The 18470-nt window shown below is 47.2% G+C and overlaps 1 protein-coding gene across 1 annotated transcript in view; it reads right to left on the reverse strand.

The window, feature by feature from the left end:
- Positions 1-15458, reverse strand: part of LOC140420590 (cystatin-F-like) — a 32735-nt gene extending 17277 nt beyond the window's left edge. Inside the window, exons 1-3 of the mRNA XM_072504590.1 lie at positions 15375-15458; positions 7873-8042; positions 2998-3114 (exon numbers count right to left, since the gene is read on the reverse strand). Coding sequence (XP_072360691.1) covers positions 2998-3114; positions 7873-8042; positions 15375-15438 — 351 coding nt within the window. The 5' untranslated portion in view covers positions 15439-15458. The remainder of the gene's footprint in view (positions 1-2997; positions 3115-7872; positions 8043-15374) is intronic.
- Between the last annotated feature and the right edge of the window lie 3012 nt (positions 15459-18470).

Consider the following 18470-nt stretch of genomic DNA (forward strand, 5'->3'; position numbering starts at 1 on the left):
ATAGGTTGGGAGCAGTGTTATTGCAGCAAGACAATGATGAAAATTGGCTTCCAATTGCCTATGCTTCAAGGTCAATGACTGACACAGAGCAGTGATATGCTCAAATAGAAAAAGAATGCTTGGGTTTGATAAATGGATTAAACATATTCCATGACTACGTATATGGCCTACCTACATTCTTAGTGGAAACTGACCATAGACCACTTGTGGCGATAGTAAAAAAGAATCTAAATGAGATGCCACCCAGGATACAACACATGATAATGAAGTTACAAGGCACAATTTTGATTTCATCTACATGCCAGGTAAACATCTCGTTGTAGCGGATGCACTATCACGTGCTACGGACATGAAAGAAGAACACCGTATGGATGAGCATGTGCAAGACCACATGAATCTTGTAGCAGAATCCACTTGCAGTATCTGTTGGGAAGTCAAAACTAATCAGAGACGAAACCATCAAAGATGAAACCTTACAGAAGATACTAAAATATCTCACTGAGGGATGGCCAAAAGGACCCTGTTCCAAATATTCTAACATTAGAGCGGAGCTAAGTGCACCCCATTTGTTTTTGCTTAGGCAAAATAGGATTGTCATTCCACAAGCTTTATGATCAATGATTCTAAAGAAGATTCATGAAGGGCACTTAGGCATAGAAAAGTGTAAGCATAGAGCCAGGGAAACGGTAAACTGGCCAGGCATCAATCAAGACATTCAACGCATGATAGAAAACTGAAATTTGTCAGAAATTTCATACAAACAATGTAAAGAACAAATGCAAATGGGAGAAATCATTGCGACTCCATGGCAGAAAGTGGGAATGGATCTGTTCTATCTGGCAGGAAAAGAATACCTCTTAGTGATTGACTATTTCTCCAACTGTCCAGAAGTGATACAACTAGCAAACTCATCAGCTAGGTGTCTAATCAAGCATACCAAAGACATTTTTGCTCACCATGGAATGCTTCAAAGTGTCATGAGCGACAATGACTCATGTTTTAGTAGTCATGAATGGACAGAGTTCACACACAGCTATGATTTTCAACATATTTCTTCTAGTCCTCTGTATCTGCAATCCAACGGGAAAGCTGAAAAAGGTGTTCACATTGTGAAACAGCTACTCAAAAAAGCTACACACAGCTGGGAAGATCCACATCTCGCATTACTTAGCTGTAGAGCAGTACCATTAGACTTAATGGATTTTCACCATCACAATTGTTGATGAATCAACAGCTCAGAACAACTTTGCCATGCATGCCAAAGGAACCAAAGAATTAAAAACTTGTGAAAAAAGGAGGCAGAAGAAGTATTATGACAAATCCACAAGAAGTTTGCAACGATTAGTAAAGGATGACACAGTCAGGGTGGAAGATCCTGATGGAAACGGATGGTTGAAGTGTGCTGAGGTAATACAACAGTCAGGTCCTCAGTCATATATTTTCATCACCAATGATAGGACAGTTCTAAGAAGAAACAGGAGAGCTTTGCTGAAGGTTCAGCAACCCTTTGTTTTAGAATCGCAGGATGATACCGAAAGCAATATAAGGACAAATGAACAAATTCTACCTCAGCATACAGAAACAGAACAAGCTGAAAGTGTACAGAACACAGAAACACAGCAGGAACCATCTTCAACAACAGTTGAAATCAAGCAAACTCACAGGTTCAACCAATGGTCGACAAGACACAGAAGAAAACCAGACAGATTGAATTTGTGATGGACTGTAAACATGAGAATAATCAAAAACATTATGCATATCATATGTATTATATAGTAAACTGAAATAATATATGTAAATATTTTACATTTCCAAAGGAAAGGGGATGTGATGATATGCGTAAGCAATTGTGTAAATAGTAATGTTTACGACCTGCAACCAGCAGGTGGCAGTAGAGAATAACCATGTGACACTGTTACCTCTGGTTAGTCTGGAGATAGTCGTCGTAGTGGATAGTCATATTTAGAATAGCTCTTGGATAATTTAATATAGTTAATAGTTTTTGATATTTTTCTCATGTTTATCTAATCCACGTAATTGTTTTACAATAAGCATTTAACTAGTCAAGAACCAGAACGTAACATAACCTGCCCATCATTGGACTGTGGGAGGAAATCAGACACCCGGAGGAAACCCACGCACACACAGGGAGAACGGGCAAACTCCACACAATCACCCAAGCCCGGAATTGAACCCGGGTCCCTGGTGCTGTGAAGCAGCAGTGCTATCCACCGTGCCACCGTGCCGCCCACCAAACAGTAGAAATTGGGGAAAGGGTAATTGTTGGGGCAGCGTCGAGAGCGTTAATACACCCAATTGTACCACATCTGATTTGGAGAGCGAAATGCCAACACTAAAAATGGGAAAAATGCTTCACTTTTCAGTGGTAATGATCCATCAATTGACAAGGATGAGATTTTCTGGGAATATATACTTGTATCCAGAGTATCATCTTGCATCACTGACTTTGTCTATATATGAGTTTGTGGAACCCACTTCTTCACTCACCTGATGAAGGAGCTGTGCTCCGAAAGCTAGTGACTCCAAACAAACCTGTTGGACTTTACTCTGGGAATATCAGAGACAGGCTTTTGGGGCTTATTGGCTTTTATCGGAAACTAAAAGGCATGTGTTTGTTTTAATGTGTGCAGAGTTTGATGTTTCATCAGGAGAAGGGCTACTGCGAAAGAATCAAAACAAAATATATGCACAGGCAGCATTCCAAATTCAGGAATAAAAACAAAATACAGCGGATGCTGGAGATTTGAAATAAAAACAGAAAGTGGGGGAAAACTCAGCAGGACTGGCAGCATCTGGGGAGAGAGAAAGAGAGTTAATGGTTTGAGCCCGATATGAGATCTGAAGAAGAGTCATATTGGACTCTGTTTGACTCTGTTTCTCTCTCCACATATGCTGCCAGACCTGCTGAGTTTTTCCAGCACTTTCTGTTTTCGTTCCAGATTCAGGTTAGGATAAAAAAGGAGGGAATTGTTTTACCTTACTTAGCGGCGGGTATGTTTGAAATGAGCAGTACTTGAAGTTATATGGTTTTCCTTTACGACATACTGTTCTTCTAATATCAGCATATAGAAAATATTTCAGTCCAGCAACAACCTTTAAAAGAAAACAGATGTAGAGTCACAGAGCTTTACAGCACGAGAAGAGGCCCTTTGGCCCATTGTGTCTGCAGCAGCCAACGAGCACCTATCTATTCTAATCCTATTTTTATATCAACATGGAACCTGCTGCTCAAGCTGCATGGACTGGGTTTCCTTTTGAATCGCTGAACGAGTGCAAAATTAACGTGTAGAATAAAATCCTTATAGTGCGATTCGGCCCATCGAGTCTGCATCAACCCTCCGAAAGAGCATCCCACTCAGTCCCACTACCCTGCCCTTTCCCAAAACCCCACCTAACCTTTGGACACTCAAGGGACAGTTTAGCACGGCCAATCCACCTAACCTGCGCATCTTTGGCCTGTTTTGGAGCAGCAAATCCCCATCTTCCATTCAAAGTATTAAAATAGTGGCACAGTGGTTAGCACTGCTGCCTCACGGTGCCGAGGACCTGGGTTCAATCGCAGCCCCAGGTCACTGACCATGTGGAGTTTACACATTCTCCCTGAGTCCGCATGGGTCTCACCCCCATAACTCAAAGAAGATGTGCAGGGTAGGGGAATTGGCCACTCTAAATTGTCCCTTAATTGGAAAAAAGAAATGGGTACTCTAAATTTATTTTTAAAGAATTTAACATTTTTAGATTCTTCTAATTTGTGTGTACAAATCAGCTTGCAGCCAATCATGTGTCCAACAAAGAGGGATTAAATCACATTTAATTCTAAGGTAAAGACAGAAAGTCATCTTCAAGACATTACCATTTTGATTCTGAACATTCCGAGGCAGTCTAAGTCCAGATGCAGGAAAGTCTGGACAAATTTTAGGTTTGGGCTGATAAGTGGTAAATAATATTTGCGCACAGAATTGTCAAATAATGGCCATTTCCAACAAGAGAGAAGTTTAACCATTTACCGTTTGACATTCAGTGGCACTATCAATGCTGAATCGTCCACAATCAACATCCATTAATCAGAAACTGAACTGGTCCAGCCATATAAATATTGTGGCTACAAGAGCAGGTCAGGGGCTGGGAATTCTGCAGCGAGAAACTCACCTCCTGACTCCTCAAAGCTTGTCCAGCATCTACAAACACAAGTTGGGAGTGCGAAGGAATACTCCCCACTTGTCTGGATGAGTGCAGCTCCAACAACACTCAAGAAGTTCAACACCATCCAGTACAAAGCAGCCGGCTTGATTGGCACCTCACCCACTTACTAAACATTCACTCCCTCTGCTACTGGCGCACAGTGGCAGCAATGTGTACCATCTACAAGATGCATCGCAGCAACTCACCAAGGCTCCTATGACAGCACCTTCCAAACCTCTGACCTCTATAATCTAGGACAGGGGCAGCATGCGCATGAGAACACCAGCAACTGCAAGTTGCCCTCCAAGCCCCTTGGAATAATAATTGCCGTTCTTTTACTGTCACTGGGCCAAAATCGTGGAACTCCCTCCCTAACAGCATTTATCTAAACCACATGGACTGCAGTGGTTCAAAAAGGTGGCTCATCCCCACATTTCCAAGGACAAATGGGGATGGACAATAAAATGCTGGCCTTGCCAACAATGTCTACATCATGTGAAAAGAATAAAATAAATAAACTAAAGATCCGGGAGCTCATGACCAACTGCTTGATGGGTGCATATTATTATCTTTAGAACAAAGAAGGTTAAGGGAAGATTTATAATAATAAGAATAATCTTTATTGTCACAAGTAGGCTTACATTAACACTGTGTGGTAGTATGTATTGGGGGTCATGTGGGACTGGAAGCCCTAATGTCATTGGCTGACAGATCCCGGGTCCTGGTTGGCCGTTGACCTCAAGCTCCGCCCTGAAGGTGGAGTATAAGAAGCCGGAGTCTTCCCCCGCAGGCCAGTTTACTATCGAGCTGCGGGGGAACAGACACGCTTAATAAAGCCTCATCGACTTCACTCAATTCGTCTCATGGAGTCTTTGTGCGCTACACACTGCAATGAAGTTACCGTGAAAAGCCCCTAGTCGCCACATTCCGGTGCCTGTTCGGGTACACAGAGGGAGAATTCAGAATGTCCAAGTTACCTAACAGCACGTCTTTCGGGACTTGTGGGAGAAAACCGGAGCACCTGGAGGAAACCCATGCAGACACAGGGAGAACATGCAGACCCCACACAGACAGTGACCCAAGCCGGGAATCGAACCTGGGGCCCAGGAGCTATGAAGCAACAGTGCCTGGTAACCACTGTGCTACCGGGCCTGCCCCATAATAACAGTCGCTCAAAGTTCTGAAGGAGTTTTGATAGAACAAATAAAACTCTTTGCACAAGTGGGAGGGTCTGCAAGTAGAGGACATAAAATTAAGATAATTGGCAAAAGAACCAGAGAGGAATATGGATTTTTTTTTCTGCAGAGTGAGTTATGATGAGCTGGAAACAATGCCTGAATGGGTGGGGGAAGCAGATTCAGTCATTATTTTCAAAAATGGAATCAGATATATACAGTACTTGGAAAGGAAAGATTTACAGAGCCAAGGGGAAAGACCAGGGAAGTGGGATTAATTGGTAACTCTTTCAGAGCATTAGAACAATGGGCCAAATTGTCTTCACCTGTTTTATTCGTTCTATATCTGTGTCCATGTCCTTGTAGGTAATACTAGATTTCTGTTCCATAATACAAAATAATTAACCCTCATCTTTTGGAATGTTCACATATAACTACTGGAACCAATGCAAGTGCAGATAAAATGCAAGGTGACCAATGATCTTGTTTGTCCTCCAAGGCAAGGGTGACCATGTTCATCATCTGTGTTGTTTGATAAGTAAGGTAAAATAAGTAAAGTCTCCATAGTCCCAGCCGACCTTAGGTGGCTCTCCCCTTCAACGGGGAGAGCTGTCTGGTGGTGATTTAACCACCATACCTCAGGCGAGGGCAAGGTTGAGAAGGCGGGGCCTTCATGAATAACCTCGGCCAGTACAACCTGTTTGACAGGGTGTCAGTGGTTAGGTAGGTGGCCATTACAGCTGATCTGCACCCGGAAGATTCTGTTGCAAAAAGTACAGGATATCACATGGAGTTGATTTCTGGAAGAGTTGCTGGTTTGGGATTTCATCTTCTCCTGCTTGCTGTCTGCCCCTGGTGCAGCACATAGTCCTGTTAACTCTAATAGTGACTGGGAATGGGTCAAAAGATTCACCATCACCCTGAGCACACACGAGCACACCTTCATGAATTGAAGTTAGATGAATTGGACATTCTGAATTCTCCCTCAGTGTACTCAAACAGGTACAGTAATGTTGAACCATTGTGATTCAAGGCAGTTGAATTTCTCCATTACCCTTCAAGGACTCTCATTTCTGACTGTGTTAATGACCATAAATGTGGTGTAGAAGTCCATGTTCTGTTCTCGGCATTTTTTTTGGAGCTGCTTAATTACAAACGCCACACTAATAGTTCCTCCGCCTTTTCTGAAATCTCACTGACTCTCTGGCAGTAGATTCTGGTTGAGACGTTGAATGAAGCAGTTCAGAAGGCTCCTGGTGAAGATTATGCCAGCAATGGAGAAGATTGCCGACTTCCTTTCTGCTTGTACAGATAGACATCTTTGTATTCTTGCGGAATGGTTCCTTGCTCCCACATAGACTGAAAGAGTTCAGTGAGTTTCTTCACCATGCATCGATCTCCAGCCTTGTCGCCCTTCAGTTGGGATAGCATAAGTTCCTGAAGCATTGTCGGTAGATAGGGGTTTGACTGCATTTGTCATTGTAACAGCATGTGAGGAGCAAAGGAGAGTAGTTGGCGGAAGCCTTCATTAATGGATGAAAGCCAATTGAGCATTGCTCTGTATATCATTCCAGAATTTCTCTGTGAGCTCTGTTAAGCTGAGCATTGGTGTTAAAGCAGTTTTCTGGGGCCCATGGACAGATTTCAGAGCATGATAGAATCCCTTCTAGTCTTTTGTGGTCTTCGGAAGCACACTGGTTAGCACTGTTACTTCACAGCGACAGGGACCCAGGTTCGATTCCCAGCTTGGGTCACTATCTGTGCAGAGTCTGCACGTTCTCCCCGTGTCGGCGCGGGTTTCCTCCGATTTCCTCCCACAAGTGTTGAACGGTGCGCTTGTTAGATGAATTGGACATTCTGAATTCTCCCTCAGTGTACTCAAACAGGTGCAGTAGTGTGGTGACAAGGGGATCTTTACAGTAACTTTATTGCAGTGTTAATGTAAGCTTACTTGTGACACCAATAAAGATTATTATTATCGTATGACTGAAGCTTGTCTTCTTTGTGATTCAGCCCAGTGTCTTGTATCTTTCTGAGTTTGCATGGGACTGTACTGTGGATGTTTTGGTAGGCATTGTGCTTGGATAGTGATAATTTGTCATTGAGGAGTGATGTTCCTTCTCTTGTAATTTCTGGATAACTTCATTGTTTTCATCAAACCAATCTTGATGCTTACGAGAGGTAGAGCCACGGTGGAGCACCCTATTTCTTTGAATGTCATTCAGTGCTACTCCTCCTTTACACCCCTATCGAAGATGATGGAAATAAAACTAAAGCAAATATACCACAAGCACAAAAAGTTGCCCATAAATAAATGTCTTTGAATTCTTTGGTTCCTCAATAAGTTCACCACAAACCTTCATTAAGTTGTGACAATGTAGTTGTGAATTTCTAAATTGTGTGTCCTCATACAGGAATGTGGACTTGGTCAGTTTAGGGATGGAAGAACCGAAGGTCGCTCTTTCTTGTGACACTCGAGCTTGGTCCTTCTTACCTGTACCTGGGCTTTATGTATTCTATGAACTTTAAACAGGAAGATGTCATTCGATTGGTTGTTAAAGCCATAGATTGCAATTAGGGTGGCATTTTGAACGCCCAAATCAGTCGTGTTAATATCTCTGGGAACTCCTGGACCAACAGGAGTCTTTACTGTTCTGCCAACACCTGGAACGTTACAAGAAACAAGAGACATGAGTGAAGGCAATGCAACAAAATTACTTGTGTTGGATTATCGCTGCATCAGATCGCTGAACCTGGATACTTCACAAAATCATTGCTTCAGTTTTGTGGAGTTTGTACGTTCTCCCTGTGTCTGCATGGCTTTCCTCTGGGTGCTCCGGTGTTTCCAAAAGAGTGTGGGTTAGGTAGATTGGTGATAATAAATTGTCCCTTTGTGTCCAAGGATTTTAAAAATTAATCTTTATTGTCAAAAGTAGGCTTACATTAACACTGCAATGAGGTTACTGTGAAAAGCTCCTAGTCCTATATTCCGGTGCCGATTCAGGTACACAGAGGGAAATTTCAGATTGTCCAAATGACCTAACATTTCCTTTTGAGACTTGTGGGAGGAAACCGGAGCACCCGGAGGAAACCCACAAAGACCCGGGGAGAATGTGCAGACTCAGCACAGTGACCCAAGCCGGGAATCGAACCTGGAACCCTGGCACCGTGAAGCAACAGTGCTACCACTGGGGTTCCGAGGATAGGGCGGGTGAAAGGGGGAGTGGACATGGGTAGAGTGTTCATTCGAAGAGTCGGTGCAGACTCGATGGGCCGAATGGCCTCCTCCTGCACTGTAGGGATTTTATGGTTCTGTTGTGGGAAAATCAACCACTTCAGAAGTCAGACTTGCTGTTTTCAATCCGTGCAGTTTATTGTTACACGAAGCTTCGGGAGAAAGTGTACGTACCCCGCGGTACAGTAGCCAGCCTTTCTCGTGGTTTGAATGGCAGTCATTCATTTTATACTTTGGGTTCACAATGAGCCCAGATACAAAACAATTATCACCTTGTTATCTTTAAACATTTTATAGATTGTACATCGCTATTTGTAAGCGTTTTGCCATTTACACATGGTTATAGTTAAAGAGGTTTTACAGGTTACAGATAGCACCAGGAAAGCAGTATCGATTGTCCCTTTGTTTTAGGAAATGGCCCAAGACATTCGCATTAGCATATCATTGTGTACACCTTGGCTGAATGGGGATGAATGTGGTAGTCACCACTGTTGTATTATATTGTATATATTGCACTGCATACGAGGGTATTACGGTAAGGTCCCTGTACTACAGGTACGGGGGTAGATCCCTGCCTGCTGGCTCCGCCCAGTAGGCGGAGTATAAATGTGTGTGCTCTCCGAACTGCAGCCATTTTGGCAGCAGCTGTAGGAGGCCACACATCTCTGTGTAATAAAGCCTTGATTACTCTCTGCTCTCGTCTCATTGTAATTGATAGTGCATCAGGGGCCATCTTGGATGGGCCAGGTTCAGGGCAAAATTAAAGGAGGTAGAATTGGAACGAGGGGGTGGCAGACAGTAGAGGGGGTGGCAGACAGTAGAGGGGAGTGGAGGCGCAAACCTGCGGTAAGGTTCGTAACATGGAATGTACGGGAATGAACGGGCCAGTGAAGAGGTCTTGGGTCTTCGCGCAGTTGAGGAGCTTGAAGGAGAGGGTGGTCTTTCTGCAGGAGGCGCACCTCCCGGTGAAGAACATAGAACATACTGTGCAGAAGGAGGCCATTCGGCCCATTGAGTCTGCACTGACCCACTTAAGCCCTCACTTCCACCTTCTCACCATAACCCAATAGCCCCTCCTAACCTTTTTGGCAATTTAGCATGGACAATCCACCTAACCTGCACATCTTTGGACTGTGGGAGGAAACCGGAGCACCCGGAGGAAACCCACCCAGACACGGGGAGAAAGTGCAAACTCCGCACAGACAGTGACCCAAGCCGGGAATCGAACCTGGGACCCTGGCGCTGTGATGCCACAGTGCTACCCACTTGTGCTACCGTGCCGCCCCCTCAGGTTAGGATCAGGTTAGGCTGAGAAAGTGATGGGTAGGTCAGGTATTTCACTCCGGGTTTGATTCAAAGTCGCGGGGGGGTGGCCATCCTGCTGAGCAAAAGGACGGATTTGTAGGGGTCAAGGAAGTGGGGGACCTGGGTGGGAGATTCGTGATAGTGAGCGGGGATTGGAGGAGACGCCGGTGGTGTTAGTGAACGTTTACGCGCCGAATCAGGATGACGTGGGATTTGTGAAGGAATTCCTGTGAATGATTCCGGACCTGGACACGCATCAGTTGATTCTGGGGGTGCTGGAATTGAGGGCGGATAGGTCGATTCCCAGGTCAATGGGAAGGTTGAGGATGGCGAAGGAGTGAGGGTTTATGAAAAGGACCATGGAGGTTTAGGAACCCATGGGAGAGGCAGTATTCCTTCTTCTCACACATGTACACGGTATACTCTAGAATTCACTTTTTCATCGTGAGCCGAGTGGTGTTTGTAGGTGCGGTAGGGGCGAAGTATGCGGGCATGGTGATCTCAGACCATGCGCCGCACTGGCTGGAGGTCAAGCTTAGTTGAAGGCAGGAGCAGAGGCTGGATTGGAGGTTAGATCCAGAGCTTTCTGTGAGAAGGTGTGGTCAGTGATCAGAGACTATGTGGAGTTGAATCGGAATGGGGCGGTATCGGTGGCCACATTTTGGGAGGCGTTGAAGTGGTGGTTCGGGCGGAGGTTATCTGGTTCAAGGCGCACAGAGAGAAGGGGAAGGAGGAGTATGGACGGTTGTTGGACGAGATAATCAAGATGGACAGGAAATATTCGAGTGCCCCCACCTAGGATGGGTTGGCGAAGAGAAAGAGGTTACGGGGGCAGTTTGATAGGTTGACGACGAGGAAGGCAGTGGGCAGCTCCGAAGGTCGAGGGGGGTACAGTATGAATATGGAGAGAAGGCAGGGAACTCTGAGGGTACAGACAGGGAAGGGGTAGGTAGTGTCGGAGCCTGGCAAGATTTAAGAGGTATTAAGGGATGTTATGAGAAGTTTTCTAGGGCCATGCTGGGTGGTGAGTGATGCACGATCAATTACACAAAGACAAGAGGAGGATGTAATCGAGGCTTTATTACACTGAGATGTGTGGCCTCTTACAGCAGCTGACGAAATGGCTGCTGTACTGGGAGCACACATATTTATACTCCGCCTACTGGGCGGAGCCAGGGATCTACCCCCGTACCTGTAGTACAGGGGCCTTACCGTAAAGCACCTATATCAACATCCTATATATACAATATATACATCAGTGGTGACTATCGCAGTGAGAAAGGAAATATGGTTTTTTTTTTTGATGAGCTGGAATTCCCAAATCTGGATGAGGAGTCGCTAGGGTTGAGAGAGGTGATAGAGAGTATAAAGGGGATAAAGTCGGGGAAAGCCCCGGGGCCAGGCTGTTACTTGGCGGAGATTCTATAAGGAGTTTGCGACAGAGTTGGCACCACATTTGCTGGGGATGTTTAGTGAGGTGCTAGAGAAGGGGGAGCTGCCGGAGACACTGACCCAGGCGTCTATCACGCTAATCCCCAATTCCAAAGAAGGGAAAGGATCTGCTAGAGTGTGGGTCATACAGGCCTATTTCACTGCTAAATATGGATGTGAAAGTGTTGGCCAAGTTAGTGGCGAGGAGAATGGAAGGATTGTACTGGATTATGAACCTGTCAAAGGGGCGGGTATTGGAGGTAGTGGTCTCTATGGATGCGGAGAAGGCTTTAGACCCGGTGAAGTGGAAGTACCTGTTTGAGATCCTGGCAAGGTTTGGGTTTCACCAGACGTTTGTGGCGTGGGTGCGTCTGTTGTATGTGGCTCCGGTGGCGATTGTGTGGACAAATGAAATGAGTTGATGGAGCTTCGGATGGCACAAGAGAACAAGGCAGGGATGTCTGCTGTCGCCGCTGTTGTTCCCGCTGGCGATAGAGCCCTTGGCGATGACCCTTAGGGGGTCAGTAATATTATATTCCTTGTCTTGTTCTCCAAGATAGCCAGATATGCAGGGCGGGATTCTCCGACCCCCGCCGTGCTGGAGAATCGCCGGGGGGGGGGGGGGGGGGGGGTGGCGTGAATCCCACCCGCCGCCCCGACGCCGGCTGCCGGATTCTACGGCTCCGGTTTTTCGGCGGGGGCGGGAATCGCATTTCCCCGGTCGGGGGCCATTGGCAGTACCCCCGGCGATTCTCCGCTCCGAGATGGGCCGAGTGGTTGCCCGTTTTCGGCCAGTCCCGCCGGCATAAATCAAACAATGTCCTTACCGGCGGGACCTGGCTCTGCGGGCGGCCTGCGGAGTCCTCGGGGAGGGGGCGCGGGGGGGATCTTGCCCCGGGGGCACCCCCAAGATGGCCTGGCCCACGATTGGGGCCCACCGATCCGCGGGCGGGCCTGTGCCGTGGGGGCATTCTTTCCCTCCGCGCCGGCCGCTGTAAAACGTCCGCCATGGCCGGCGCGGAGAAGAACCCCCCTGCGCATGTGCTAGGATCACGCTAGACAACGCTGGCGCTCCCGCGCATGCACCAACTCGCGCCGGCCGGCGGAGGCCCTTCGGCCCTGGTTGATGTGGCGCCCAGCCATTCGGCACCGGTTGGTGCAGCGCCAACCCCGCCGGCGCCGGCCTAGCCCCCGAAGGTGCGGAAGATTCTGCACCTTCCGGGCGGCCCGACGCCAGAGTGGTTCACGCCACTCCTCGGTGCCGATACGGCCTGCCCGCTGGGTAGGGGAGAATCCCACCCGTAGTGTTGACAAAGAATATAAAAATAAGAAGTTTAAATCAAAACAAATTTATTTTACACTACTAAACTTGAGTAGGTTGGCACACTTTACTGAGTAACAGGTACTAAACTAATAATAATTAATCTGTGGTACAGTAATCAATATTCCCTCTAACTATTAAACTACACTATAACTCAACATTGTGCTATGTTTTTACAAAGAAGTCTCCCTCTGCTTTCTCATCAGCTTCTCATCATCTTCTCCCAGAATTCCTAGAGATGCTGCCTTATATACAATAACCTAGTAATGCCATCTAGTGTTGAGTTACACATAGTTTCTGTTGTTAACCCTTTACTACACTTGTACTATACATATCATTACATGTAGAGTGGCAGAGGATTACGGGGGAGAGTAGGGAACACCGGGTGTCGCTGTATGCAGACGACCTGCTGTTTGTGCTGGACCCGTTGGAGAGTATGGGGAGAATTATGGACATTTTAGAGAGGTTCGGAGTCTTTTCAGATTATAAGTTGAAAGGTCAAAAATAGTGAAGTGTTTCCGGTGAATGTGTCGGGTCAGGGAGCCAATTTGGGGGTGTTGCCATTTAAGGTTGCCAAGGACGTTCAGGTATCTGGGAGCCCAGGTGACGGGGGATTGGGTGACGGTGCACAGGTGGAACCTGACAACGTTGATGGAGGAGGTTAGGGAGGACTTTAGCAGATGGGATACGTTACACCTGACACTGGCGGGTAGGGTTAAAATGAATGTTTTGCCAAGGTTCCTGTTTGTATTCCAAACCCTCCCAATCTTCATTCCGAAGGCCTTTTTCTGGAAACTGGATGCAGCAATTTTGGAGTTGGAGTTATATGGGCGGGAAGGTACCGAGGGTGAAGAGGGCCCTGCTACAGAGGCAGAGGCAGAAAGGGGGTTGGCTATCAAATCTGCTGCATTTCTACTGGGAAGCAAACGTGGAAGGAGGTGAGATGGTGGTGGGAAGAGAGGAGTTAGAGTGGGCTAGGATAGAGGAGGGGTCCTGTAGGGAGTCCAGCCTGAGGGACATGGTGATGGCGTCGCTCTCGCTGGCACTGGGAGGTGTACGGTGAGCCCGGTGGTACAGTCTATAATTAGGGTGTGGAACCAATTGAGGAGACACTTTAGGCTGGAGGGGATGTCGGTACTGACACCACTGTGTGGGAACCATAGGTTCAAACCAGGGACACGGATGGCACGTATAGGAAGTGGAGGAAGGTGGGGCTGGTGAGGGCCAGGGATTTATATCTGGAGGAGAAGTTTTCAAGTCTGAAAGAGCTGCTGGAGAGGGTGGAGCTGCTGAAGAGAAACAAGTTCAGGTATATGCAAGTGAGGGACTTTGCACGGAAAGAATGGAGAGGCTGCCAGAGTATATCCCATTGGAGCGGTTACTGCTCCTGGATGTGGAAGGGGAGGGCAGGATTGGTGATATATACGGGTGACTGGGGAAGTACAGGGGAGCACAGGTGGTGAGGATTAAGAATGGGAGGAGGAGCTGGGGGGGGGGAAAATAGGATGGGGAGTGTGGAGTGAGGGTGAACTCAACCTCCACGTGTGCGAGGACGAGTTTGATTCAATTTAAGGTGGTGCATAGTGTGCATGTGATTCGGGTGAGGATGAGTGGGTTCTTCCAGGGGGTGACAGACGAGTGTGAGAAGTGTGGGAGAGGACCAGCAAATCATGCACATATGTCCTGGGGCTGCGAGATGTTGGAGAGATACTGGGAGGAGGCATTTGGGACGCTCTTGATGATTGTGGGGGTAGAGGCCGGACTGGACCCGATGGTGACGATTTTTGGGGTATCGGAAAATCCGGAGCTGATGTTTTGGCCTTCGCCTCTCTGATTGCCCGGCGATGGATTTGGCATGGCGGTTGGCGACACCTCCGGGAATGGCGGCCTGGCTTGGGGACCTGTACGATTTCCTCCGGCTGGAAAAAAAAATCAAGTTTGAGTTGAGGGGATCAACGGTGGGCTTTGAGACACGGTGGGGACTGTTCATGACAATGTTTGAGGAATTGTTCGTCGTGGGGAAGGGTGGGGGGGGGGGGTGAAAAGGGGTAAAACTTGCACAAACTGTGAACAGTGGGGTGTTGACAATGTTTTTTGATTTATGCCTTTGTCCTTTTGAATATGTTTGGAATAAAATACACTTAAAAAAAAATTGTTGTGAAGTTTCGAAGGTTAGTATTTGTAACTAACACTTTAAATGCCCAGAGGACACGTATTTTGGCAAGATAATGAAGTGCAGACAGTGGCACATGCCGAGATCTAGGTTAGGCTCTCTGCTAGTTGAGGCCGGGGCTAAGAAAGAGCAGGATAATGGAGTGGGGGTAACATTTTAAAAAGTGGATTTTGAAAGCTTTCAAATGCTTCAAATAAGCCGGACAGTAAGTTGCTGCTTAGCTACCTGATAGAGATTAGTGGGGCTGACAAAAACATGTGGACTAGGACTGTTCGAGCTGAGAGCCGTCTCGCTGATCAAACCTTTTGTTATGAGCTTCCTGAATACTGCGACACAAGTTTCAATAAGTTGCAGCAGAAGCCACATCCTCTCAGAATTCGTGAGAACAACCCAGTTAGTCACTGCTCTGACACCGCTGTCTTGCTGCTGCTGTTGCAGCTTCTATTGCACAAAGCAGAGCACAAAAAAGTTCAAACATAGTCAGCAGCATCCAATATTTAATGATAAATACAAGAGGTATCAGTTACTTGCCATCAGAAGGGATCAAACCAAAAGCGAATAGTACAGAGAGCAGCACTCCCAACACTGTACCCATCTTGTGACCAGTCTTGTCTCTACGCAACCTTCTCTTTCCTCTGCCTTTCTGACCTTCTCATTCCAATTCAGGAGATGTTACGTACTACTTTGCCCTCATTTGTTTCCTGATACAAGCATATGCTTTATCCAATGAGAGCTTTACTTTGAAAGTCTGGCTTCCTTATTGGTGGGTTCTGGCTCTGTGCGAGAACTTTAATTTCCCCCAAACCAATTAATTTGCACTGAATCCATATTTGGTCCTCTGGGACGATCACAAGATTGGATCAGGACGCCATCTTGGTGAGGGTCACGTGACAGGAATGGAGCACAATGTGGCTAAGACAGCTACCACAATTTATCCCTATAAATATGACTGATATTGGGTTAAAAGGTTCAAGCTTTTTGATTATCAGAGTTTTGGGGTCTATTCTGACGCTCAAACATACATTCAAAATGTCTAAACCCAGAGGCAATCAGAATGAAACAAAAACAGAAATTGGTGGACAACCTCAGCACCTCTGCCAGCATCCGTGGAGAGAGAGCAGAGCTAATGTTTCGAGTCTGGATGATTCTTTGCCAAAGCTATCTTTTATTAGACCACAAAGGAGTTCACAGCTCTGACGGGGAAGGAGGACATCGGACTCTCTTTGTGCCTGACCTGATGTCGCACACCCGAGGCGCTGGATTAGGCAGTGTGAATCTGCAACGCGAAGGCTGCTTCTGCTTTGAACATCGTGGTGGTTACTCCGTCGGTGGCTGCCGAACTAATGACTTCCCATCGGAGATATCTGATGCTTGAGGTTCCATCTCTGAATCGGTGTCCACGACCTCAGTCATCTTGGCGTCGTGACCCCTTGGGGTCCTGTTGTGGGCTGCTTCAGTATCAGATGCGGCTGGATCAGGACGCTGCATTCTCAAGGAAACTGTCGAAGAAGGGTGGCATGGTAGCACAGCGGTTAGCACTGTTGCTTCACAGCTCCAGGGTCCCAGGTTCAATTCCCGGCTTGGGTCACTGTCTGTGCAGAGTTTGCATGTTCTCCCTGTTTCTGTGTGGGTTTCCTCCGGGTGCTCCAGTTTCCTCCCACAGTCCAAAAATGTGCGGGTTAGGTCGATTGGTCATGCTAAATTGCCCCTCAATGTCCAAACGTTAGGTGGGGTTGCAGGGATGAGGCAGAGGTGTGGGCTTAGGTAGGGTGCTCTTTCAGGGGTCGGCATGCAATCGTGCCCATGGCCGTCCTGGCCATTCTCAATGGTGAAAGGGCGCAGCCAATGGGAGCTTCTGGTGTTCCTGACAGACGTGGCATTGCTGGGCCAACGTTTTCAACGTTCTCATCCAAGACCCGTCCACCAGATGTAACTGCGCGCCAACATCTTCATTTTGGACACCCCTGGATGTCCATTGTGGATGTTCTTCAATATCAACTCCTGGCCTTTGTAAGGACTGCCGACGCGCGTACCTCACAGCCTACCCCATTGCAGTATACTGTTCTCCACACTGAATCCGGACAATTTACATGAAAACGCTCGTAACTCACCTGGTAGCTGTCGATGAAGAGTTCCATAATAACACAACTTTTGCGAGAACCCGGTCTGCCTGAGTTCATTCATGGATCTGTGATGCTGTGACAGGCAAAGAGTCCATGAAGTTTACATTGGCGACTCACTTCGCCCGCCCGAGGGGGCAATGTGGCGCCTGTCAGTAAAGGCAAACCGGCTCAGTATGCCGGCGTTCGCTACCTGGATCCCCGGCCGATGCTCAAAAGAATATATGTAGGCGGCCAATAGCAGGGCCCGGCTCTGGATCCTCGTGGAGGCAATGGGCGGGATCACCTTGTCCTCCTTAAATAGACTGAGTAAAGGTGTATGGTCTGTAATAATAGTGAAATGATGACCATAAAGGTACCAGTGGAGTTTTTTCACTGCATAGACCACCATCAGACCCTCCTTTCTGATCTGCACATATTTCTGTTCCACCGCAACCAGCTTCCGAGAGGCAAAAGTAATCGGCTTCACCCCACCATCCACCATTCAGTGTGACAGGACGGCCCCAATAAGGCGATGTGTCACACCTGATGAGTAAGGGTTTGGAGGGATCGTAGTGGGTCATTAACCCGGAGGACAATGACTACCTCTTCACCTGCAAAAGAGCTGTTTCCTGCGCCTTTCTCTATGCCCATACCACCGGCGCTGCCCAGTCTGCGAAGCATACTGGCCTGATAATACACAGATTCTCCAACCAACTGAGTTTCTATTTTTCCAACAACGCAAAGGGGACTGGGCAAGCCCAGAAATACCAAGATTGGGCTCCTGAGTTAACATGAATGTGAGCTATGGCCTCCCCAGTCTGGGTTGAATCACTTCAGGGTACTTGCCCAACGTTTGGCTTAAGCCCCCTGACCCCATCTGGAGGATGGGCTGCCAATTTAGTTGCAAATGATGCAATCAATCTTGTCCCAACAGGCTGGGGCCTTGCCCTCCTACCACAATAAGAGGGAGGAGTGCCGATTGGTGACCATAAACCACTGGAGTCATGGTGGTACCGCCAATGTCAAATGGCTCATCAGTGTAAGTGGCCACCCGAGCCTTGGTATTGGTTAGGTCCAAAACCTAAATTCCTTGTACAATGCGGTTGAATGTCTTCCATCGCACAATGGAGACTGCTGTATCAGGGTCCAGTTCCATGTCCAGTGAATGTCTGTTTACCTGCACCGTGATCCTTATGGGGGCCAACCTGTGCAATTTAACTGCATGTAGATCTTTGTCAGGTTCACTATGTACATTGGTTACAATTCATATTTCTCTGCCAGTGCCTAGTTTTGACTTGGCCTCCTGATCCCACCTCCCCCCTTTCTTCTCGATCCCCCTCTCCTTCTTGCTGTTTGACATGTCCTCTTTGTTTGTTCTTCCTCTTTGGATCTTCGAACCCGGACCTGTATGGGTATAGTGGTGCAATGTATGCTGTTTGGGTATAGTGGTGCAATGTATGATGTTTGGGTATAGTGGTGTAATGTATGCTGTATGGGTATAGTGGTGCAATGAATGATGTTTGGG

The sequence above is a fragment of the Scyliorhinus torazame genome, chromosome 1 (assembly GCF_047496885.1).
Source record: "Scyliorhinus torazame isolate Kashiwa2021f chromosome 1, sScyTor2.1, whole genome shotgun sequence".
Lineage (NCBI taxonomy): Eukaryota > Metazoa > Chordata > Chondrichthyes > Carcharhiniformes > Scyliorhinidae > Scyliorhinus > Scyliorhinus torazame.